The sequence below is a fragment of the Nerophis ophidion genome, linkage group LG12 (genome assembly GCF_033978795.1).
Source record: "Nerophis ophidion isolate RoL-2023_Sa linkage group LG12, RoL_Noph_v1.0, whole genome shotgun sequence".
Taxonomy (NCBI): domain Eukaryota; kingdom Metazoa; phylum Chordata; class Actinopteri; order Syngnathiformes; family Syngnathidae; genus Nerophis; species Nerophis ophidion.
In genome coordinates this window covers 38,583,123-38,608,654 of record NC_084622.1, presented here as the reverse complement: position 1 = coordinate 38,608,654, position 25,532 = coordinate 38,583,123, and the positions used below count along the sequence as shown (strand labels likewise).

Below are 25,532 nucleotides of genomic sequence, written 5' to 3'. Positions count from 1 at the left end.
AAGAATATGAATGAACTGGAGGCTTTTGCCCAAGAGGAATGGGCTAAAATACCTGTAGATCGTTGCAGGAAGCTTGTGTCCGGTTATGTATCACATTTGAAGGATGTAATTACTGCCAAAGGGTGTTCTACTAAGTACTAAAGATGCATGTAACTAGGGGGTTGAATAATTTTGTCAATGAGATATTAAGAAAAATGTCCTTTTTTGGTATTTTGTAAAATACAGTGTTACAATTTAAGTTGCATTTGTCTATTTGACACATCTTTATTTGATATGACTATAAACAAAATCCATCCATCCATCCATTTTCTACCGCTTATTCCCTTTCGGGGTCGCAGGGGGCGCTGGCGCCTATCTCAGCTACGATCGGGCGGAAGGCGGGGTACACCCTGGACAAGTCGCCGCCTCATCGCAGGGCCAACACAGATAGACAGACAACATTCACACTCATATTCACACACTAGGGCCAATTTAGTGTTGCCAATCAACCTATCCCCAGGTGCATGTCTTTGGATGTGGGAGGAAACCGGAGTACCCGGAGGGAACCCACGCATTCACGGGGAGAACATGCAAACTCCACACAGAAAGATCCCGGGCCTGGATTTGAACCCAGGACTGCAGGAACTTCGTATTGTGACGCAGACGCACTAACCCCTCTGCCACCGTGAAGCCTATAAACAAAATACGGAATAAATATCCAACTTGCTAAAACACCAACATTGTGTGGGGCCTGAATGATTTTGATCACAACTGTAACTTTGTCATGAATTTGAAAAAAAACAAAACATTTTGTGGTGAAGAAGGAGCTGAGCCGGAAGGCAAAGCTCTCAATTTACCGGTCGATCTACGTTCCCATCCTCACCTATGGTCATGAGCTTTGGGTCATGACCGAAAGGATAAGATCACGGGTACAAGCGGCCGAAATGAGTTTCCTCCGCCGGGTGGCGGGGCTCTCCCTTAGAGATAGGGTGAGAAGCTCTGCCATCCGGGAGGAGCTCAACGTAAAGCCGCTGCTCCTCCACATCGAGAGGAGCCAGATGAGGTGGTTCGGGCATCTGGTCAGGATGCCACCCGAACGCCTCCCTAGGGATGTGTTTAGGGCACGTCCAGCTGGTAGGAGGCCACGGGGAAGACCCAGGACACGTTGGAAAGACTATGTCTCCCGGCTGGCCTGGGAACGCCTCGGGATCCCCCGGGAAGAGCTAGACGAAGTGGCTGGAGATAGGGAAGTCTGGGCTTCCCTGCTTAGGCTGCTGCCCCCGCGACCCGACCTCGGATAAGCGGAAGATGATGGATGGATGGATGGATGGATTTTGTTTTTCACTCAGAAGGGTTCAGTGAATGTGCCTAGGAAACTAACGGGGTTCGGTAGCTATAACAAGGTTTAGAAACATCTGTTTTATAATATCCAAGCTGCGGGCCAGAAAAAGTCCCCGCACCGCACTTTGGAGAGCCGGCTATGTAACGTCACGTGGGTTGGCTGCACTTCCGCCCTGCTCCACCAGTAGCGGAGACGATGTACGTGAGTGATGTAATGTCGCCTGCCCGCTGACCACACAGATGGCTGTCTGTGCCAGGCTGTGCGGTGTGGGTCAGTCGCGGAGGTGCCGGAGGCGACCGCGACAGAACAAGCAAGACCAAAGCAGCGATTCGGACATGGACGAGGAGGAAGAAGAGCGGATTGTGGGTCAGCGGCGAGGCGACGCCGGCGCAGAGGCCCCAGACAGCGGCGTCAACACCGCGGGGCCGAGTCGGGTGCACTGCAGCGGGGCTGGCGGCAGACGACACGGCGTGGGACTGCCGCACCCGCAGGTTTTGTCGGAATTACCGCCGGAGCTTTTAGTGGAGATATTCTCCCTGCTTCCCGGAATTGCACTACCGAATGTCGCCCTCGTCTGCAAGACGTTTAGACAGATTCTCAACACTGAAACCATCTGGAGAAGACGCTGCGTGGAAGGTAGGAACTCAACTGTCAAGCTGCTTTTTTCTTATGGTCGGAAAGAAGACGCGAGAAGTATATGGCGGGTATAAGTGCCGCAAAGCAAAGCCAGGCCGGCTGACGTTATTGCCAGGCCCCGGATGGAGCCACTTGTACTCCTACTGATGGCATTTAACATGTTACAGTTGTTAATACAAGTGTGGGGAAATAAATCGATTCGAATACGAATCGCGATTCTCACGTTGTGCGATTCAGAATCGATTCTCTCTTTTTTTTTAAATCATTTTTTATTTTTTTTAGCAATCCAACAATACCATAACAACGCAATCCAATTCCAAAACCAAACCTGACCCAGCAACTCTCAGAACTGCAATAAACGGAGCAATTGAAAGGAGACACAAACACGACACAGAACAAACCAAAAGTAGTGAAACAAAAATTAATATTATAAACAACAGTATCGATATTAGTTTTAATTTCAAGGCTTACTGAAATGAGATTTTCTTAGGGGCGGTATAGCTCGGTTGGTAGAGTGGCCGTGCCAGCAACTTGAGGGTTGCAGGTTCGATTCCCGCTTCCGCCATCCTAGTCACTGCCGTTGTGTCCTTGGGCAAGACACTTTACCCACCTGCTCCCAGTGCCACCCACACTGGTTTAAATGTAACTTAGATATTGGGTTTCACTATGTAAAGCGCTTTGAGTCACTTGAGAAAAGCGCTATATAAATATAATTCACTTCACATTTAAAACGGGGATAGCAGGTCCATTCTATGTGTCATACTTGATCATTTCGCGATATTGCCATATTTTTGCTTAAAGGGTACTCCGACTTCCTCCCACCTCCAAAGACATGCACCTGGGGATAGGTTGATTGGCAACACTAAAATTGGCCCTAGTGTGTGAATGTGAGTGTGAATGTTGTCTGGCTATCTGTGTTGGCCCTGCGATGTGGTGGCGACTTGTCCAGGGTGTACCCTGCCTTCCGCCCGATTGTAGCTGAGATAGGCGCCAACGCCCCCCGCGACCCCGAGAGGGAATAAGCGGTAGAAAATCGATGGATGGATGGATGGTTGTTAATACGGGTGTGGGGAAATAAATCGATTCGAATACGAATCGCGATTCTCACGTTGTGCGATTCAGAATCGATTCTTTTTTTTTTTTTATCTTTTTTTTTTTTTTTCAGCAATCCAACAATACCTTAACAATGCAATCCAATTCCAAAACCAAACCTGACCCAGCAACTCTCAGAACTGCAATAAACGGAGCAATTGAAAGGAGACACAAACACGACAGAACAAACCAAAAGCAGTGAAACAAAAATTAATATTATAAACAACAGTATCGATATTAGTTTTAATTTCAAGGCTTACTGAAATGAGGTTTTCTTATTTAAAACGGGGATAGCAGGTCCATTCTATGTGTCATACTTGATCATTTCGCGATATTGCCATATTTTTGCTTAAAGGGTTCCCTCCGGGTACTCCGGCTTCCTCCCACTTCCAAAGACATGCACCTGGGGATAGGTTGATTGGCAACACTAAATTGGCCCTAGTGTTTGAATGTGAGTGTGAATGTTGTCTGTCTATCTGTGTTGGCCCTGCGATGTGGTGGCGACTTGTCCAGGGTGTACCCTGTCTTCCGCCCGATTCTAGCTGAGATAGGCGCCAGCGCCCCCCGCAACCCCAAAAGGGAATAAGCGGTAGAAAATGGATGGATGGATATATTATTACTTTGAACTGTTTTATATTTGCATTTTTATCCTGTCTTTGAGTATTTATAAAAGCGGTATACCAAATAAAATGTATTATTATTATTAATATTATTATTATTATTATTATTACTGCTTTGCACACTCTTGGCATTCTCTCAATGAGCTTCAAGAGGTAGTCACCTGAAATGGTTTTACCTTCACAGGTGTCATAGTTTTGATGCCTTCCTCTGTACTCTGCCTTCCGAGGATTGATTTTTCAAAAAATATTTTAAAGATTGAAAGTTGCCATCAATCCCACGTGGGTGCTCTGGCCCGAAGCACCCACGGTGTCAAACCCAGTGCAGTTAAAAAAAAAAAAGGGAAACACCTTACTGAAATATGTCGACCACTATATCTCTAAATGTGAGAATTTGTTTGATTATAATAAATGTGCAAAAATGCCAAGTAGTTGTTTGGAGTGTCAACATTGCAGTTCCATAAGGAATGCATTCAACTTAACCAGTTAATAATACTGTATGTACAAATAAATATTTTTTTCTCAGCAAAAGAATGTATGACGTAATACTCCTGTATGTTCCCATCAGAGTGTTATTCTGCCGATACCGATACCGATCAACCATGAGTTACATCGGCAGACACCAATATCGATCAAATGTATAAACTGCAAATGTTTCCATTTATTAATGGTGAGTGCTACTGACAGTTTTAACAATAACACAATAATTAAAATAGCTCCTTACTCTCTTTTATTGCATTCAATTGTTTGAGCAGAAAAAAGTCAATTATACACAATAAGTAAACAAAATTAAAAACTACTATTTATTACTAAAGTGTGGTTTTTACCCTCAATGTCCTCCTGTGTTCAGGGAGTTATTACTTGAATTTGTAAACATTAACAAAAACGACCAAAAATGATTTTGAGAGAATATTAGATATCGATCTAATCACTCTTGCGACGATCATATACTGATATTACCTTTGGTATCTACACCATATATTTATGGATCGATCCACCTTCCTCTTACCTCTCCTGCTGACACACCAAGAATAGTTCTTATATTATCCTCGCTCTTGACTCTTGTTAATTTCCTGTTAATAGCTGCTTACTTTCTGCTGTAATTTGGTTTCATTTACATATTGCACTTATTTTTCAGGGTTGTTTCAAACTAGCTTAGCTATTAGCGGGCCTTCTACTGGCTTGCACTTGTTGTGTAGCATGTTTAGCCTCGTCCTCAAGTGAAAATGATACTGATGATATTAAGAAACACAGTTTATTTTCCGTAACGAAGGTGAATATTATTAGATTAGGGGAGCGGCTCCACACTGTGTACGAAGACGCACAATTAGCCGGTAGGACTAAAAAAATATACAATTTCTGTTAAAAGTGGTCGGTCGCCCCTTTGTGATCGTTATTAAAAGGCATAAATCAGCAACGGCGATCAAATACTTTTTCACACAAATGGGCCAATACTGATCGATCGGCACATCCCAATTAAAAAGTGTAACTGATCATGAATCAATTAACGTGGACCCCGACTTAAACAAGTTGAAAAACTTATTCGGGTGTTACCATTTAGTGCAGTGGTTCTCAAACTTTTTTCAGTGATGTAACCCCTGTGAACATTTTTTTAATTCAAGTACCCCCTAATGAGAGCAAAGCATTTTTGGTTGAAAAAAGAGATAAAGAAGTAAAATACAGCACGATGTCATCAGTTTTTGTTTATTAAATTGTATAACGGTGCAAAATATTGCTAATTTTTAGTGGTCTTTCTTGAACTATTTGGAAAAATAGATATAAAAATAACAATAAACTTGTTGAAAAATAAACAAGTGATTCAATTATAAATAAAGATTTCTACATGTAGAAGTAATCATCAACCTAAAGTGCCCTCTTTGGGGATTGTAATAGAGATCCATCTGGATTCATAAACTTAATTCTAAACATTTCTTCACAAAAAAAGAAATCTTTAACATCAATATTTATGGAACATGTCCACAAAAATAATCTATCTGTCAAACTGAATATTGCATTGTTGTGTTTCTTTTCACAGTTTATGAACTTACATTCATATTTTGTTGAAGTATTATTCAATAAATATATTTATAAAGGATTTTTGAATTGTTGCTATTTTTAGAATATTAAAAAAAAAATCTCACATACCCCTTGGCATACCTTCAAGTACCCCCAGGGGTATGCGTACCCCCATTTGAGAACCATTGATTTAGTGGTCAATTGTACGGAATATGTACTGTACTGTGCAGTCTACTAATAAAAGTTTCAATCAATCAATCAATCAATCATTTGTGTTCATATATATCAGGGGTCTGCAACCTTTACCACCCATAGAGCCATTTTGACCTGTTTCACAAAATAAAGAAGACAATGGGAGCCACAAAACTATTTTGAAATTTAAAATGAAATAACACAGCATAAAGAGTTTTTTTTTTTTGCTTTATGCTATGTGTAGACCAGGGGTCTTAGACACGCGGCCCGGACCTTGATAAGAACATTTAATGCTAGTGCATGACTTTTATATGAATGCCGCTTGCCAACCCTCCCAAATTTTCCAGGAGGTTCCCAAATTCTCAAAGCAACTATTCTCGCAATTATCTGCTGATGGTCACCCAGATACCAATAATAAGGTCAAGCTATGAAGCCACTGCATTTGACGCCTTCTACAACATGTACAAACTGCTTGTCAGCCCAGTAACAAGTTATATGTGGCTTCCGCAGACACACGTACACGACTGCAAGGCATATTTGTTCAACAGCCATACAGGTCGCACTGAAGGTTGTGATATAAACAACTTCACCACTCTTACTAATATGCGCCACACTGTGAACCCACACCAAACAAGAATGACAAACAAATTTCTGGAGAACATCCTCACAGTAACACAACATAAACAGAACAGAACAAATACCCAGAATCCCATGCACTCCTGACTGTTCCTGGCTATATTATAAACCCCCGCTAGCACCAGGCCTGTGAACAGGTTAAATCTGGCCCGCGAGATGAGTTTGCTAAGTGTAAAATTGAGCTGCTTTTTTGAATTAAAGAAACTGCTGTTCTTAATGTGTTCACTGTATGTCGCAATAGCAATTCTGTTAGGCAAGCAAATAGTATATACCAGAGAGAGCAAGTATACCAAACTAGACATACACGGTAAAGTGGGGCTTTGACTCCTCCACTTCAACCCAATGTAAAACAAACCGGAGTAAAATAAACAGTTGGTTTTTTGATTGATTGAAACTTTTATTAGTAGATTGCACAGTTCAGTACAATTGACCACTAAATGGTAACACCCAAATAAGTTTTTCAACTTGTTTAAGTCGGGGTCCACGTAAATCAATTCATCGTAACCCCACTTAAAATGTTGCATGACACACTGCACATTGATAAACATCCATCCATCCATCCATCATCTTCCGCTTATCCGAGGTCGGGTCGCGGGGGCAACAGCCTAAGCAGGGAAACCCAGACTTCCCTCTCCCCAGCCACTTCTTCTACCCTGCCCCAAGTGGAGGAGTTCAAGTACCTAGGAGTCTTGTTCACGAGTGAGGGAAGAGTGGATCGTGAGATCGACAGGCGGATCGGTGCGGCGTCTTCAGTAATGCGGACATTGATAAACAGTCGTGGTCAAAAGTTTACATACACTTGTACGTAAATACAATTGTCTGCACAGTTGCTCTTGAGACCGTGAGCTGCTTTGAAATGGCTCCAAGTGACTTTCCTGACTTGTTCAAGGCAATGATTAGTTTTTTTCAGATCTGTGCTGAGTTCTTTTGACTTTCCCATTGTCGCATTTGTAACCGAGTCTAATGACTGCATCACATGAGCCCTATTTAAATGGGCTCAGAGAAGTCAACAGGTGTCGTCAATCATAATCACTCACATGAAGTTAAGAGGCCATGCCATGAAACTCATTTGATTTGATTGTAACTTTTCTACATCATCAAAATTGATAATGTGTGTTGTTGTATCATGCATACTTTTGACCCAGCAGATTTGGTCACATTTTCAGTAGACCCATAATAAATTCATAAAAGAACCACACTTCATGAATGTTTTTTGTGACCAACAAGTATGTGGTCCAATCACTCTATCACAAAAAAATAAGAGTTGTACAAATCATTGGAAACTCAAGACGGCCATGACATTATGTTCTTCACATGTGTATGTAAACTTTTGACCACGACAGTAGTTCTGTAAAAATGAATGTCTTTTGTGCAAATTTAAAGAAAGTAAACAGTGAAAATGACAAATGAGGTATTTGATACATATAATAGTTTTTACTAATGCTTTAAATTGTATTCTGTTTAATCCTAGATGCGCTGTGACGTAAAGTTTAATTTCTTTGTAGATACACAGAGATTAAGTCTATGTTCATTGATTCACCATTTTTTTCCTCAGAATTTTCACCTACCTCTAAGCGTTTTGTCAAGAGGATTATTTGTTATATATACATTTTCAGAATGTGGTTGTTCTATTTTGGGCCGAAATAAAACAGAACAAAATCTGAAGTTGTCGTAGTTGTATTTTATGTTATTATGCCCAACCGGCCCATGTGGGAATAGATTTTTCTGCATGCGGCCCCTGAGCTAGAATGAGTTTACACATACACCTCTAGAATATAGCTTTCCCTAACTCTTCCCACACTTTTAAGAGCATACAATTACGCAAAATATCTTGTCATGATTAATAATTAATTTATTAGGTTTATGCCAGTACTTTGTGTCCTTTACAGTGTATGACCATTAAATGTGATACTCAGTATCATACCACGCTTGTTGCTGACTTTACAATATCTCACAGGCTGCACCTGTCCATTCCTCCGGTGTGTATACAGTCAACAGTTTATATTTGGGTCATGTCTCTTGATCATGGTGCATTGCGGCCTCGGGGGTGGATCGGGCTTTTGCAAATGCTTGTAATAACAATGCCACAATGTGCAACACATCAGTGCTTAACACGTGTAACCGTTTGTCCGTTGTGACAATAACATTGTGCATGTGAGCCCCTCTCTGGTTCTGTTTTCATGACACTTTTTGTCTGCAGAATTCCACATGAAGGAAGATTTGAGGAAGATGGAATCGGGAGGAGTTTCTAGCCGTGACCTCTATGTGAAACGTGAGTGCCGGGATTTTACAGCAAAGTCTTCACCATGTTAAGATAATAGATAAGATAGATACATTTGTTCATGGAAGATGACTGTTTATAATGTACTATACCAAATGTTGTTAAACTTTTTTTGTCAGTAAAGTACCCCCCTGTCGGCCAAATACACCCCTATTCCAATGCTTTTCAATTATTTTCTGTTGCGTCCTCCCAAGGAAGAAGAAAATATTTTGCAGCCCGCTTTCCGCTCTCCACCTTGACTATAAATAGTATTGTTTGTCTATAAACCTCTGTATAACATTGTAAGCTTGTTAACATTAAAGGAAAAAACACACTGGCCATTTCTCGTCTCCCACCGTGGTTATAGTGAAGCCAAGTGCTACATACAGTACGCTTCGTCGTATTCTGGTACGGAAAAAAAAGCATGTTCCCTAAGGTCAGAGGGGCCCCCCATAGGAGTACCCGCCACACTATTTCAGACGGACGGCCTAACCCAAGAAAAGCATTGTTGGTAGCGTATCAGTAGCTGATTTATTTATTTTATTTATGTCCAAAAGAGTCCTTATCACTGCTGGTACATATTTCTCCCCTTGCGTATTATTTCACCGGTAACTAGTTCTCTTTTATTTTTGTACAGTATTAAGTAAGGATGTAACGATATCAAAATCTCACGGTACGATCTTATCGCAATGCTATGGCCTTGGTGCGATAGTACTGTGGTATATGTCAACAAAAAAAACACACATAATGCTCAAATGTTTTATATATATATATATATATATGTATATATGTATATATATATCATATAATATAATATATCCATCCATCCATTTTCTACTGCTTATTCCCTTTGGGGTCGCAAGGGGCGCTGGTGCCTATCTCAGCTACAATCGGGTGGAAGGCGGCGTACACCCTGGACAAGTCGCCAGCTCATTGCAGGGCCAACACAGATAGACAGACAACATTCACATTCACACAGTAGGGTCAATTTAGTGTTGCCAATCAACCTAGAAATACATATTTATTTTTATATATATTTGTATATATATATGTATATATATATATATATATATATATATATATATCCATCCATCCATCCATCCACCCATTCTCTACCGCTTATTCCCTTTTGGGGTCACGGGGGGCGCTGGCGCCTATCTCAGCTACAACCGGGTGGAAGGCGGGGTACACCCTGGACAAGTCGCCACCTTATTTATTCAACATTTTCAATGTAAAGGCATACGATGTAATGAAGAATGAACTTTTCATACTACTCTCCATCTTTTAATATTGTATCTGTCGTATACAAGGCTGTATGTTGAAAGCATTTTTTCTCATAATTTACTGTTTTGAGTTGAAAGACTATCCTGGTGAAAGCACAAGCATCTTAATATCAGGCAAGGCGATATTCAGCCAAGTTGTTTTGGGGTCCGCGTTTCCGGAAAGCTAAAGACCGAGGGGCAGGACTTCTCTCTTCTCCATCAGTTTTACTTTGTATTTTCCGGAGAAGCAGCGTCCGCTACTGTAGACGTTTGATTTTGGTCTATTTATTTTATCAGCGTTACAGGAGCATTCTGACACTGATCATCAGTACTCTGGTGTTTTTAAGAATCTACTGCAAACATGTGAATCTCTCACAAGTTTTTTTTAAATAAACACGCAAGCCGCCAATTGAATAGCCCAAATGATGAAAAAGAAGAAACCTAAAATGGAACCTTAAGGAACACCACTAGTATAACAAAAATAAGTTGAACAAATGACTACTGAATGCAACTGAAGTACGCAAGCTACAGAAACACTTTAGTTGCATAAGTCACATTAATAAAATTAATTGCAATTGCTGAAAAGGAGAGGACCTAAAGTGGTTCCCTGAAAAACCCCTCAGGTGTTCTATGTTTACTAGAAAAGTTAAAATGTCAATTCAAGGATTTGCCAATGTGTCTACAGTGGTCCAAGTTCTTCTATACAACAGGAGCACTTACTGCAAAAATGTAGTTTTTCCAAGTTTTGAACTTAGGTTTCTGGTTGAATAGCCCTGGTTTAGGCAGATGATGTCATTCATTAGGAGCGCTGCATTGATCAGAGCGTTCCTCGGTGCACGCCGGATCCTCTACACATGCCTGTGTTGTGTCTGTCCAGGTGTTAACCCACGAGTGAAGTCAGGGCGCTTTATGAAGCTCCTACCGGACTACGAGCATATGGACTATAAAGACGTGTACATGCACTGTATGTACAGTTGGCCTAGACACGGGTGGTTACAGCATGAGGAGCCAAGTGTGTGTGTTTGATTTGGGATTAAACCGCTCTGTTACAAATTAAGCATCGCTTGCTTTGGTGTGAAAAAATATATGCTTAATAAACGGAATACTAATGGAGGATAACCACCAATAAAATGGGACTTTGACTAAAGCATGTGATTGAGTAGCATGATAAGGTTATAATAAAAATTATGCTGCAATGTGTTCTTATGTTGCAGTGCTTCATCCATACAGACATATATTGGGCCTATGGCAGCCTGACATTGGCCCTTATGGAGGATTACTCAATGTTGTGGTAAGCATTAACATACAGCTTAAATATTGAGTATCACCCACTCTAAAATGTCAAGTGGGGATCATGTATTGAACGTGATGCAATATTTAGTCAAATATATTTGTCAACAAAGCTATTTTTGATTGTCTGGCTGGTGAATTATTTAAAGGTGGATGGGCTGTTCATCATCGGCTGGATGTATTTGCCACCGCATGACCCCCGTGTGGAAGATCCCATGAGAAGACGACCGCTTTTCCGTATCCACATGTGGGACAACAAAAAGGCCACTGTGGAGTGCATGTATGGACACAAGGGCCCCCACAAAGGAGACATCCAGGTGAGTGTGACACACACACACACACACACACACACACACCCTTTGGATTCTATGCAGAAGTGTGCATGTAAAAAGTTGATAATTTGCTAATAGTGTTATATATTTATGTTTTAGACCGTTAAAAAGGATGAATTCTCAACGAAATGTAATCAGACAGATCATCACCGCATGCCAGGAGGCAGACAAGAGGTAGGTTTATCAGTTTTTGTTTTTTTTGTCCTGTCCAGCTTTTCAGGCAAATCATATAGTTGATGTAGATGCCCATATCGGCTGTTCAGATTTACTTTACAAAAGAGAAGTGTAGGATACTTCTCTTGTTGCCTTATTTGAATTTGACTTTATTAAATGTATTTATATTATCATTTGGTGCAGCCGGGCCGTAGCAGGAGGGGATAGAAAGAGGAAAAAAGGAAGACAGAGGGGGGAATTGTGGGGATAAGAGGGGGATTAGACAGAGAGACAAAAACAACAACAGCAAATACAACAATAACAACAACAATAGAACAACACCAGCACATACAATATGTACAAATATGTTCGTAAAAGTGATAGCAAATAACCAGTTAGTGAAATAAATAATACAGTAATGACAATGAGCATTTTTACACTAAAACTGGAGCAATACAAATACCAATAGAAAAAGCGCTATTGATCATGAACAAAACCAATAGTTTACCTCTATTATCAAGAATAAAGTTGTTCAAATGCAACAATAGGTATACACAATGATATCTACAAAGATAATAAAAAAGATAAATAAATAAATGAAAAAAAAAAAAAGAAGTAGGAATACCGAAAGATGAAAGGGAAGAGAGAGAGACAACCTATATTAATCTTGTAGATTGTTATAGTAACAATGGTTTAAGCTCTGTCAATATTCCTTGTGTTACCCAGTTTACCCTAGGGCAACAATGTTGACATATTTTTGATGAAACATGATTATGTGCATGAGTGTATGTACTTGTATATGAACAGAATGTGTATATGAATGTTTGTACGGTAAATGTATAAGTTATGAGATGCCCGTCACTTCCTCTATTCTCACTACGACCTCGATCATCGTGACAGAAATATTTTGTGTGATATATATTATATTTACCGTGTGTATGTGTGTAGGAGTTCAGGACATGGTTGGAGGAAGAATGGGGCCGGACGCTAGAAGAAATCTTCCACGAGCACATGCAGGAGCTCATCCTGATGAAGTTCATTTACACCAGCCAATATGAGTATGCCATTTTTACAACATCAGAGATTATGTAATGCAGTGGTTCCCAAAGTTTTTTAACCAAGTACCACCTCAGAAAATTTGGCTCTCCAAGTGCAACCATAATGACCGACATTAGAGTAACATAGTAGGCCTAGGTAATCATTAAAAACAAGGCAGAGGTTTTTTTTCGCAAGTATATTTAATATTTTTGGCCATCATAACGTTACACAACGTTTGAACAATGTTGCATCAGACCAGTCTTCCTCTCAAGGAATAAAAGTCACTGGTCAATCCCAAATTATTTCGGATTACATATATGTTGAGTAAGAAGGACCATCAAGACAGAATAGGAATATTTTCAAGTTTTACTAAAGCTTTAGGAGACTAGTCTTACAATGCGTTAATAGCAGCATCTAGAAGCGGTTTAAAAATCAAACGGGAAGAGACAGCTTATTGAATACGAAAACAGGCCCCACCCTGCCCAGAAAGGAATACTGCCTCATTGTTCTAATACAGATAAGCTAAAAACGGAGTACATCATACTCCCAATACACATTCCAACGCTTTCAAGGCAAGACAAAAAGTTTACTTGCGGACATAAGATTCAAGCACAAAGTGTACACATGGGAAAATATTAGCTGCTTTAAACATGACTATGAATAAAGAAATAACTCTTAAAAATATATGCATTCTCCACAACAGTAACACTGTACTTTAATCAAGTGATTATTTGGCGTACCACTAGTGGTAAACTAGTGCATAGTGGTAAACTTACCATAGTTTGAGAATCACTGGTCAAATGTGTGTTTTATTTTGGAGTCTAAAATTTCTGGTCAATTGATTGTAGCTGAGATAGGCGCCAGCGCCCCCCGCGACCCCGAAAGGGAATAAGCGGTAGGAAATGGATGGATGGATGCATGCATTATACAAAACACACAGTGGCCACACCATTAGGTACACCTCCACGATGAAATTTGATGCAAGTCGGAAGAATTCAGTAAATAAATATACGGTGGTGCCTTAACCCCTGATTTAGTATGATTCAGTTAAAGGCAAACATTTTCACAAAAAATATGTCTCGGTTTTAGCAAGATTAAAGACACAGTGATTTAGTCTCTGTGAAGAGCTCAGTATAGTTTTAGCATACAGTACTAGTCAGAGTAAGAGCTTTAGAGTCTGTGTTTCCAGAGTGTCACTAAACGCATCACATTGCTACAGTAAGTCGAGCCAAACAATCACAGTTAAAATGGTGCCTAATGTCTGTTCTCTAGTTTGGTAGAGAACCTGGTCTTACATTGTTGCTACCTTGATGGCAAAAATGCTTGCGCTAAGAGTTCCAAACGTTGCAAGAAGTTGACCACTTTAAATCCTGCTGAGACAGGAGACGCAAGCAGGCATTTTGCCAGAACGCATAAGGCTGCATGAAAGCAATTAAGTCAGCAAAGGCACTTATGACCTGATGTGCCATAAAACTGTCTCGTGTACATGCGTGTGATTGCATCAGTTGTGTAAACAAAGCTGCGCACCTGCTTGTTGCCAGCACTTTGACAAAGAAAGTGACAAACATTACTGAATTCAAGAAATAATATAATTAGATTAGAGTAAGAATAAAATTACATCTATCCATCCATCCATTTTCTAACGCTTATCCCTTTCGTGGTCGCGGGGGGTGCTGGAGCCTATCTCAGCTACAATCGGGCGGAAGGCGGGGTACTCCCTGCACAAGTCGCCACCTCATCACATGGCCAACACAGATAAACAGACAACATTTACACTCACAATACATACAATCGAAAAACATCCAACAAGTTTTTTGAAAAAACTGTGGTTGGATCGAGCATTTTTTCAGCCGCAACAATCTCCAAAAAATCCTGCAAAATCATGGAGCAACCATATAGTACACATAACAGCTTTAAGGTTGTTTTTTTTTACGTAATTTAGCTGTCAGTCGCCAGATATGGCTGACATTTTGAAATCAGTCTGTTACATCAGCCTTCAAAATAATGCAGCATTTGCTTTATTTTAGCATACATGTTAGTTTGTGAATTTCTAAGATTTTTGATAAACCTAAAAACAGCAAAAAAATAGTTTTCTTTCTTTTTGGTCCTCTGTCTGTATATTTAAAAAGGAAAGGAGTTTTAACCCCCCTGCTGATGTACTTGATTTTAGTTTATATATATATATATATATATATATATATATATATATATATATATATATATATATATATATATATATACTGTATATTAGGGCTGCCAATCTTTGGGTGTCCCACGATTCGATTCAATATCGATTCTTGGGGTCGCGATTCAATAATATATCGATTTTTTTCGATTCAACGCAATTCTCGATTCAAAAACGATATTTTTCCGATTCAAAACGATTCTGTATTCATTGAATACATAGGATTTCAGCAGGATCTACCCCAGTCTGCTGACATGCATGAGTAGTAGATTTGAGGAAGAAAAAAAAGCTTTTATTATTATAAAGGACAATCTTTTATCAACTGATTGCAATAATGTAAATTTGTTTTAACTATTAAACGAACCAAAAATATGACTTATTTTATCTTTGTGAAAACATTGGACACAGTGTGTTGTCAAGCTTATGAGATGCGTCGCAAGTGTAAGACACTGTGACACTATTGTTCTTTTTTTTAATTTTTATAAATGTCTAATGATAATGTCAATGAGGGATTTTTAATCACTGCTATGCTGAAATTATAACTTGATACTGTTGATACTGTTTGATACTGTTGTTGATAATATTCATTTTTGTTTCACTACTTTTGGTTTGTCTGTCTCCTCTCAATTACTCTGTTTATTGCAGTTCTGAGTGTTGCTGGGTCAGGTTTGGTTTTGGAATTGGATTAAATTGTTATGGTAATTCTGTATAGTGGTTTGTTGGATTGATAAAAAAAATAAATAAATAAAAATAGAAAAATTAAAATCGATTTAAAAAAAATAAGAATCGATTCCGAATCGCACAACGTATTCAATTCGATTCGTATTCGAATCAATTTTTTCCCCACAGCTCTTATGTATATGTATATATATATATATATATGTATGTATATATATATATGTATATGTATGTATGTATATGTATATATATATATATGTATGTATGTATGTATGTATATGTATATATATATATGTATGTATGTATATGTATATATATATATGTATATATGTATATATATATATATATATATATATATATATATATATGAATTGTTGTGGAAATATCATTCTATTTTTAGTGTCTGTTTTGTTTTAAAATTACAATTAGCTTTTAATATAGATGTATGGCTTGTTGTTTGACTGAAAAAGGTTAAGATTGGTGTCATGTAAAGGCAGTTCTAATAAAAGATGGTAAAAATCAAATTTTTTGTTCTTACAGCAACTGCCTGACGTACCGGCGCATCTACTTGCCACCTGCAATGCCGACTGACTTGACTCAGCCTGGCCTCTTCAAAGGCACCTATGGCAGTCACGGCTTGGAGATCGTCATGCTCAGCTTCCACAGGAACTCTGCACGAGCCACCAAACTCACTGTAAGTCCAATGTCTACTGCTATATTTCATTCATTAACAGCTATTGACGAATGCTTTTTTTTTTGTGCCATATTCATCAACAGATTATTTTTTAATTTCACTCTGCTCTTTTATTCTACGAGCATAGCATGCATCCACTTTGTGATCTTTCGGGAGTAGCAGCTCCCCAAAAACCATTACAATTAAGTCAAAGTTAAAGTACCAATGATTGTCACACACTAGGTGTGGTGAAATTTGTCCCCTGCATTTGGCCCATCCCTTTGTTCACACCCTGGGAGGTGAGGTGAGGGAAGCAGTAGGCAGCAGGGGTGCCGCGCCCGGGAATCATTTCTGGTGATTTAACCCCCAATTCCAACCCTTGATGCTGAGTGCTAAGGGTTTTTATAGTCTTTGGTATGACTCGGCCGGAGTTTGAACTCACAACCTACTGATCTCAGGGCGGACACTTTAACCACTAGGCCACTGAGTAGCAGGTAGGTAAAAATTAACACATGTTAACACAACTTTATCAGTATTTATTGCCACCTCTCCCAACGTCTTTGTCCCGTGTTGCTGGCATCAAATTCTAAAGTTATTGATTATTTGAAAAAAAAAAAAAAAAATGCTTATCAGTTTGAACGATGTGGGGACAAGAGGGGGACTTTAACTTTATTGTTTGCGTTTTTTGAATGCATTTTTAAAGTGATTTCGAGTCACAGTGGATTGCTTCCATCAGTGGCATTGCTAACCACCAAGAACGAGCCGATTTTTACAAGTTAAATTTCGCAAAAGTGTTTTGGCATGATGCAACCCTCCTTCCTCGTCGTATTGGAATTTTATCATTGACAGCTTTGAGTGACTCAGACTACCCAGTAGATAGGTGTGGTGTGGCAAGTTTCCAACAACGTACCTGGCAATCAATGTGGTTCAGGTCAGCCTTGGTCAACTGTTGCTGACTGGAAAAATCGATGGTTGCTTGTTTTAACAGAGTGACTGCATTTGGGCTTGGAGGTGGGTTTAGAAGCAGCAACAAGCGTCATGTGTTGATGTGAGGTGCTTCATTAGATTGGAGTTGCTTGACGCAGATGTGGATAAACTCTTTTTTTTTTCCTGCGCATAGTGTGCCTGTTGTATAAACATTCTTGCCTTTAATTTCAATGAGCGAAAAGTAGTGCTAGGTTTGGGAATGCTACCTTTGAATTGCCCTGTCTCCGGCTTGTCGCCATCAATCAATCAATCAATCAATGTTTACTTATATAGTCCTAAATCACTAGTGTCTTAAAGGGCTGCACAAACCACTACAACATCCTCGGTAGGCCCACATAAGGGCAAGGAAAACTCACACCCAGTGGGACATCGGTGACAATGATGACCCAGTGGGACGTCGGTGACAATGATGACTATGAGAACCTTGGAGAGGAGGAAAGCAATGGATGTCGAGCGGGTCTAACATGATACTGTGAAAGTTCAATCCATAATGGATCCAACACAGTCGCGAGAGTCCAGTCCAAAGCGGATCCAACACAGCAGCGAGAGTCCCGTTCACAGCGGAGCCAGCAGGAAACCATCCCAAGCGGAGGCGGATCAGCAGCGCAGAGATGTCCCCAGCCGATACACAGGCAAGCAGTACATGGCCACCGGATCGGATCGGACCCCCTCCACAAGGGAGAGTGGGACATAGAATCATTGTAGTCTTGTTATGTGTCAGTCAGAGCGTGCAGTGAGACAGAATTAGTACGGCTTGATTCGTCCACCCAGCCAGTCATTATCACCATCATCACATTTACAACTGTGGCATCATCCCCACTCCTGCTATCTCCAGGCAACTGATGTGTGGCCGAAACCTGACACCTTACAACCCCACCTCCTTGCGGGGGTGGGGTCAGGGGCGTGGTTATTTACAGCTGTTGTGTGCCAGTTGTGCTCTGCACTTTCTGAAGTGGATGTTATTGTCACATATGCATGATTGATTGATTGATTGATTGAAACTTTTATTAGTAGATTGCACAGTACAGTACATATTCCGTACAATTGACCACTAAATGGTAACACCGCAATAAGTTTTTCAACTTTTTTAAGTCGTGGTACAAATATATACTATCAGCATAATACTGTCATCACTCAAGTTAATCATTATAGTATATACATTGAATTATTTACAATTCCTGGGGGTGGGATGAGGAGCCTTGGTTGATATCAGTACTTCAGTCATCAACAATTGCATCAACAGAGAAATGGACATTGAAACTGTGTAGTTGTGAATTAGTAGGATATGTACAGCGAGGAGAGAACATAGTGAGTTCAGATAGCATAAGAACAAGTATATACATTAGGAATACATTTGATTTTTTACATTAGGTTATTTACAATCCGGGGAGATGGGATGTGAATGTAGGAGGGTAAAGGGTTGAAGTTGCCTGGAGGTGTTGTGCTGGTGCATGTACAGTAGATGGCAGTATTGTCCTGTTTAAGAGTGTCACATGCTGTTTACGGCAGACTAGAGTGGTAGCCGTAAACGTGACTGCTGTTGTTGTGTGTTGTTACTGCGCTGGGAGGACGTTAATGAAAGTGCCTAACAATAAACCCACATAAGAAACCAAGAATTTGCCCTCGATCATTCTACAGTTAAAACGTCATTGGGCAGACACACTCTCAGACACGTCACTCAGGTCCTCATGGAGCTGGAGGGGGCGTGGCCTCCAGCTCCGCCTGAATTTCGGGAGATTTTCGGGAGAAAATTTGTCCCGGGAGGTTTTTGGCGAGAGGCGCTGAATTTTGGGAGTCTTCGGAAAATCCGGGAGGGTTGGCAAGTATGAATACGCTACTGCTATCGAACATCTTGGAATTGCAAGTCAAATATACCTGCAAATGAGATTCAGAAGTGTATGAAAACAAGATATCAAATCTGGCCAGCACCGTTATCATATTCAGCTATTGCATTAAATAATTAGATTTCAATATTAAAAAAATAACATTTATGAACACACAGAAAAGTACCGAAAATTGGCACCGTTGAGGACCGGTACCCCAGGTATCAGGAACTGGTACCATATTAGTTCATATGTGAAAGGTAACAATTGCTATTAAAGAATGAGCTGTAATATGCTAAAGGTAATGCTAACAGTATTTTGCACTTTATATACAGGGAGACCCCAACGTCCCTGCTGGGCAACTGACTTTGGATGTTGATTTGAGCCAGCCTCTAGTCCTCCCGGACTTGGAACATCAGCGCAATGTAGAGGAGTTGTCACGACTCGTACTTGGGGTACACCAACAAGTCCGGAGCGAGGCGAGAGAAGACACTCCCGCCCTGGTGACGGTACCAGCAGAGGGAGCATGTGGCGGTGTTAGCTCAGCAGAGGCGCTTGAGGTCAATCATGGCGTTGGTTCAGACGGTTGCCAGGCGGGTCCAAGCGAAGACATTGGTCCTCCTGAGACGCAGCCCTTCATTCTGCCTCTAGGAGTCATGGCTCGAAATGAGGTGTATCCTCGCACCTGCAGAAAATGGTAAGTCATTTTAAATATTATTGTTGAAATAATGACATAAAAAAAACAACATAAAATTGTGGTTAATCGAGTCCATGAGCATCCAAACTTTTTCCAGCGAGTGCCGCATACAGAAAAATTGAAGGATGCGAGGACTACTTTCACACATTTTGTACTAAAGATACTAAAAACAATACAATGTACGTCAATCAATATATGCTGAAGGATCTAAAAAAAAACTTAACGTCTTAGCTTTGTCATATGTAACAAAACATATTAGTGTAACATCTAATATACAAACCCCAAAACCGGTGAAGTTTGCACGTTGTGGAAATCGTCAATAAAAACAGAATACAATGATTTGCAAATTCTTTTCAACCTATATTCAATTGAATATCCTGCAAATACAAGATATTTAATGTTCAAACTTTAAAACTTTATTTCTTGCAAATGTTAGCTCATTTGGAATTTGATGCCTGCAACATGTTTCAAGAAAGCTGGCACAAGTGGCAAAAACGACTGAGAAAGTTGAGGAATGCTCATCAAACACCTATTTGGAACATCTCACAAGTGAACAGGCTAATTGAGAAAAGGTGGGTGCCATGATTGGGTATGAAAGCAGCTTCCAAGAAATGCTCAGTCATTCACAAACAAGGATGGGGCGAGGGTCACCACTTTGTGAACAAATGTGTGAGCAAATTGTCGAACAGTTTAAGAACAACATTTCTCAAGGAGCTCTTGCAAGTAATTTAGGGATTTCACCATCCACAGTCACCCATTCACACACACATTCACACACTGATGGCGGGAGCTGCCATGCAAGGCGCTCACCAGGTCCCATCAGGAGCAAGGGTGAAGTGTCTTGCCCAAGGACACAACAGACGTGACTAGGATGGTAGAAGGTGGGGATTGAACCAGTAACCCTCAGATTTCTGGCACATCCACTCTAGCAACTTCGCCACGCCGTCCCCCGTCAAAAAGTTAATTAAGGTTTCTGCATGTGTTTTAAAAAGCTATTTTTAACTTTATGCAATTAGTGTTTTAGTGCATGTACTGTAAACATATTAAGTGGGACGTTTACTGGAGTTGAGTTTGAGTTTCTTTCGAACATGCAAACAACATGATACATCACAATTTCCAATTTTTCTTTTCAACATGTTCGAAAAGGAGTAATGATAAATGATAAATGGGTTGTACTTGTATAGCGCTTTTCTACCTTCAAGGTACTCAAAGCGCTTTGACACTACTTCCACATTTACCCATTCACACACACATTCACACACTGATGGAGGGAGCTGCCATGCAAGGCGCCAACCAGCACCCATCAGGAGCAAGGGTGAAGTGTCTTGCTCAGGACACAACGGACGTGACGAGGTTGGTACTAGGTGGGATTTGAACCAGTGACCCTCGGGTTGCGCTCGGCCACTCTCCCCACTGCGCCACGCCGTCCCAGTAGAAAGAAGCAGAGCTTATTTAATCCCACCCCTTTTCCTTTACCTTAGTAGTTGCTAACACTTTTGTTCACTTCCTGTTTTCAATTTATTCACAATATACTACATATGTAGTATGATTAAAAAATATAAAAATAACTAGTGAAGTAAGTTGCATTTCATATGTTGAGATAAATAAGATTACCAATACATTCAGAATGTTTATTATGGTTCTTCTTCTTTGTACTTTGTAAACACTTTAAGTTTGAAGAGTTTCTTGGAATTGGATCATATTAGTACATTGTTTGATTTCTTTGCTTAATTCACTCCATAATTTAATTCCACATACTGATGTACTAAAGGTCTTAAGGCGCGAATGCAGAAGAGCAGAGAGAAGATGGAAAAAGGACAGGCTGCATGTGTCCTTTGCCATTTTTAGAAAAAGCCTTCTTTCCTTTCAGATGACTGTAAAAGCAGAGATGAATATATATCTATCTCAGATTATATCTTTTAACTGTAACAACCCCAGAGTTCTGTTCAAAACTATTAACACTGTCCTTGATGCTCCCAAATCTGTTGGGTTTTGATGCTTCTTTTGAATTCTGTGAAAATGGTCTCCATTTTTTCACTGACAAAATTGCGTCAACTAGAGCCAGTTTATCCCAGCCTTCATATGACCCTTCTGTTCCTCTGCATTTCTCTTCTCTTTTCCATCCTTTTCTTTTTTAAATGACACAGTTAGTCATATGAAGCCCTCTGGTTCTCCTGCAGATGCCCTCCCACCTCGCCTGTTTAAGGAGGTATTTGCTACTATTGGATCAAGTGTCCTTAACATTATCAATAGTAGCCTCTCTTCTGGAATAGTTCCAGTAGAGTTTAAACATGCAGTGGTACGACCTCTTCTTAAAAAACCAAGCCTCGACCCCTCTCTCCTCTCTATCCTTAGACCTATCTCTAATTTTCCATACATTTCCAAAATATTAGAGAAGGTTGTCTACAGTCAGTTGTTGCCCTTCTTAGAGGATAATGGTATCACTGAGCTGTTCCAGTTCGGTTTTAAAGCCCTCCTCAGCTCAGAGTCAGCGCTTCTAAAAGTTTTTAAGTTTGTATGTTGTCTATATCCAACATTATGTATTATTCTAACTGATCTTTTTTCTAATAAGGTTAATGAATGAATTGTACTTTTCTAGTTATTTCCCCATATTTCTGCACCATTGGGTTTAGAGTGGGAAGAGGGAGTTTTGTGTACGGAGGCCCAGAAAGTGGTGCTACATCTCTGCTTGTTAGGTTGTTGTTATTAGATATTATCCCATTCATGTCCAGTGTTCTGCTTCATTGAGGTGTTTTGACTTGACTATAAGCAAACCTGCATCTGTTCAAACATTGACCAGACTTTGACCTTTTTTTTTATTTTTTATTTGTACATCCATATCAGCTTCTACGGGACAGGCCTGATTGCAGGACATGGCTTTACAAGTCCCGAGCGCACCCCTGGCCTCTTCGTGCTGTTTGACGAGGACCGTTTCGGATTCATCTGGCTGGAGTTGAAGTCCTTCAGTCTCTACAGCCGCCTGACGGACGGCCTCGCCCACGCACACGCCCAAAACATGGAGCAATTCGAGGCCATGCTCCGCAACATGCAGTCTTGGACATCCTGATGATCCCAGCTTTAGGTCCCTTCCGGCAGTGCAATGCATAATGATAATAATAATATACAGTACATTATACCCAAATAACCTCTGTATCCCCCTCCTCTTGCCGCGTTACAATATATATTAGCTCATGACACGTTTTCCAGCTTTTATCTATACATGTTTGTCAAACATTTAATTTACCTGTCCAATCAAGGCAGTTTTATCTCGCAGACCCAAGCACTCCCTTTGGAAGGCCAGTGCAGCATGACAACGGGTCACAATATTTATTTATTTATTCCCTCCAGGAAAAACAGGAGCGATATTTCATGCCACTTTTTAAGGAGCAAACTGTATGTGCCTCTGATTTTAGAACCGCGTGTGTGAAGCTAATGCATTTCAATTCAGTGGCCGGTATGCTCCACTATACACACATGCTGCTCTTGGTTTGTCACTTTAGTTTGCTACAGTAGATAATCCCTGCGGAAAAAAAAAAAGACAGCTTCTCAGGTACAGTTTTCTTTGGCCCACAAAATTGTTTTAATCCTGAATAATTTCATTATTAAAGCAAGATGTGTAACAGGGCTATGTTTTAACTCTTGTCAAACGCTGACATTCAGATTTCGTGCTCATTGAGAGTTAGTGTTAACATTTTCATTTTGGAATAATCCGAAGCATGATCTCACCACACCTTACTTGATAATGTCAACTGGAAAGATGTGTTAGAAAAGTAGAACATAAGCTATACAACTTGCACTGGATTTTGTGAAATTGCAGCATATTGTTTGAAATGTATTACTTGTTCTGTTTATTGAAATGTATACCTTGCCTTTCACCAGAAACCTTCCTCTATTTTTCCCATACATGACTATCTAACTATATATTTGAAAAACCCCTTCAATCAAAATTCATATGGAAGTATACCAAGTACTGTATGAGTGTATGTTTGTGTATCATGTTATGACTTGTTGCCCAGTAGCTTTCCTACAACAAGTGCACTTTTTCCAGGCAGTATAGTAAATAAATACACTGCGCAGACTGGGCAGCATATTTGTGGTAGACTGCAGCTATATTAACATTTGCACACCAAAAAGTACTTGAGCATCTTCAAATTGTGTCCCAATCATCTGAACCAAAATGTAGAAATCTCCAATTCATCATTACGTGACTAATTTTAATGATTAACCTTATTGTTGCTTTGTATTCTGTACTACTATAGGGCTCATTTTAAATAAGCAAACTAATTAACTTTTCACATCTGTTTTTTTCTCTTTGTAATTGTGTTTTTTATTGTAATCGTACATACAATTCCTCCCCGACTGCTGTTTTATAGAGGGCCAAATGGGTAAAAATCTGTAAATAATTACTTATGTGTCAGTCATTGATTACTGAAACCATTTTTTAAATTATTATATGTAATCTTAATACAAATGTGTCAATCTATTAAATTATTAAACCATGGAATCAAATTGAGGAATAATTAAATCAATAAATGATTAAATGTAATTTAAATGTTTCATTGGTAAACTTCAATAATCATAAATTTAAGAATTTAAATCAAATGATAAGAAATCTTATTGAAAAAATGCAATATTTAATCAATTCTAGTATTTATGATTAAAATGATTGATTTGATGATTTATAAATGACACATTTAAGTAATTGTTTTAAGATTTATTTAATTTTGTCCCATTTGACCGTCCATACTCTTTTACCTCAAGTGCCATGGAGTAAAAAAAAAAAAAAAAACTGCATCTGTAGCATCCGTGATAAGCATCTTTGTTTCTAAAAATCCATTTTTGGTGCAAGCTACACTGCAAAAAGTGAAATTCAAGCAAGATTTAATGCCCAAACTAAAAGATACTTATTTTGTACTCAAATGATATTTTTTCTCGATGGGCACTTTCTATGTTAGACGACTTCTCTTCTTCAGAACGACACCAGTTGACTTGTCAAAATAACAAATGTTACGTATTCTGTCAACTCAAATGGATTTGCTTGTTCTGTTGCCATGTTATTGTATTTTTATATTAATATTTCTAGATTTCCTATTTTGCAGTATAGCTTTTCTCCTGTCGCCGCTTGAGACATTCACTTTTTTTTCCCCTTTTACATTATTTAATGATATAAATGAAACATTTCATTAAAGTTTACCCGTTCAATTCTTAATTTTTTTGGGGATAGCATTTTTGAAACTGTAAAAAGTGCACGTCTCTTATAGTCAATGAAAATATCTTGTTTCAAACTTTCATACAATTGCATTGATTTTTGAGTATTTCCTGCTGGATCAATAAAGTATCTACCTAACTATTGTTAACTACGTTCATCAGTTTAACCACCTCCAGTAAATGCATCACAATCGATCATCGGGTTGAAATGATGTCCGTCTGCTACAGTTCACTGCGCTCCAGCTTCTCCAGATGCAGTCGAAGTTTCTCTGGCAGGATCTGAGTCATGAAGAGAAAGCGAGACTGTTTCAAGTGCTGACCAGTGACTTGCTTCTTTTCACTTATTGCCAGGAAGTGTTCTTCTCCTCCATAGTTTGGCCAGTGAGCAAGTCCATCCCCATTAGGAGACCTACATAAATGCAACAAGAAGACGTCT

General features: G+C 39.6%; 2 protein-coding genes across 4 annotated transcripts in view; one reads left to right on the top strand and one right to left on the bottom strand.

Annotated features, from left to right (window-relative positions):
* The first annotated feature begins 1,485 nt into the window (after window positions 1-1,485).
* fbxo31 (F-box protein 31) lies at window positions 1,486-25,245 on the top strand. Of its 2 annotated transcripts, XM_061917535.1 has the most exons (10): window positions 1,486-1,957; window positions 8,711-8,782; window positions 10,910-10,996; window positions 11,247-11,323; window positions 11,472-11,639; window positions 11,754-11,828; window positions 12,756-12,865; window positions 16,249-16,402; window positions 19,527-19,888; window positions 22,733-25,245. In XM_061917535.1, exons 1-10 carry the CDS (start codon window positions 1,561-1,563, stop codon window positions 22,953-22,955), a joined length of 1,725 nt encoding a protein of 574 aa, XP_061773519.1. In that variant the 5' UTR covers window positions 1,486-1,560; the 3' UTR covers window positions 22,956-25,245. The 2 variants fall into 2 exon arrangements, with proteins under 2 accessions (XP_061773519.1, XP_061773520.1); XM_061917536.1 differs by lacking the exon at window positions 10,910-10,996 and having other exon boundaries at window positions 1,487-1,957.
* Window positions 18,352-25,532, bottom strand: part of LOC133563415 (fatty acyl-CoA hydrolase precursor, medium chain-like) — a 44,188-nt gene continuing 37,007 nt past the window's right edge. Inside the window, exons 13-14 of one of the 2 annotated variants that reach the window (XR_009809041.1) lie at window positions 25,268-25,505; window positions 18,352-19,876 (exon numbers count right to left, since the gene is read on the bottom strand). Coding sequence is in view for 1 of the 2 variants with exons in the window: in XM_061917537.1 (XP_061773521.1) it covers window positions 25,319-25,505 (187 nt within the window). In the remaining variant the exon portion in view is untranslated. Of the gene's footprint in view, window positions 25,506-25,532 lie in introns of both variants that reach the window. The other variant, XM_061917537.1, reaches the window with a different exon arrangement.

Coding starts and splice junctions, on each gene's coding strand:
- fbxo31 (XM_061917535.1), top strand. CDS start 1,561: ATGGCTGTCTGTGCCAGGCTGTGCGGTGTGGGTCAGTCGCGGAGGTGC. Junction 1,958..8,710: donor GAGAAGACGCTGCGTGGAAG/GTAGGAACTCAA, acceptor TTTTGTCTGCAG/AATTCCACATGAAGGAAGAT. Junction 12,866..16,248: donor ATTTACACCAGCCAATATGA/GTATGCCATTTT, acceptor TTGTTCTTACAG/CAACTGCCTGACGTACCGGC.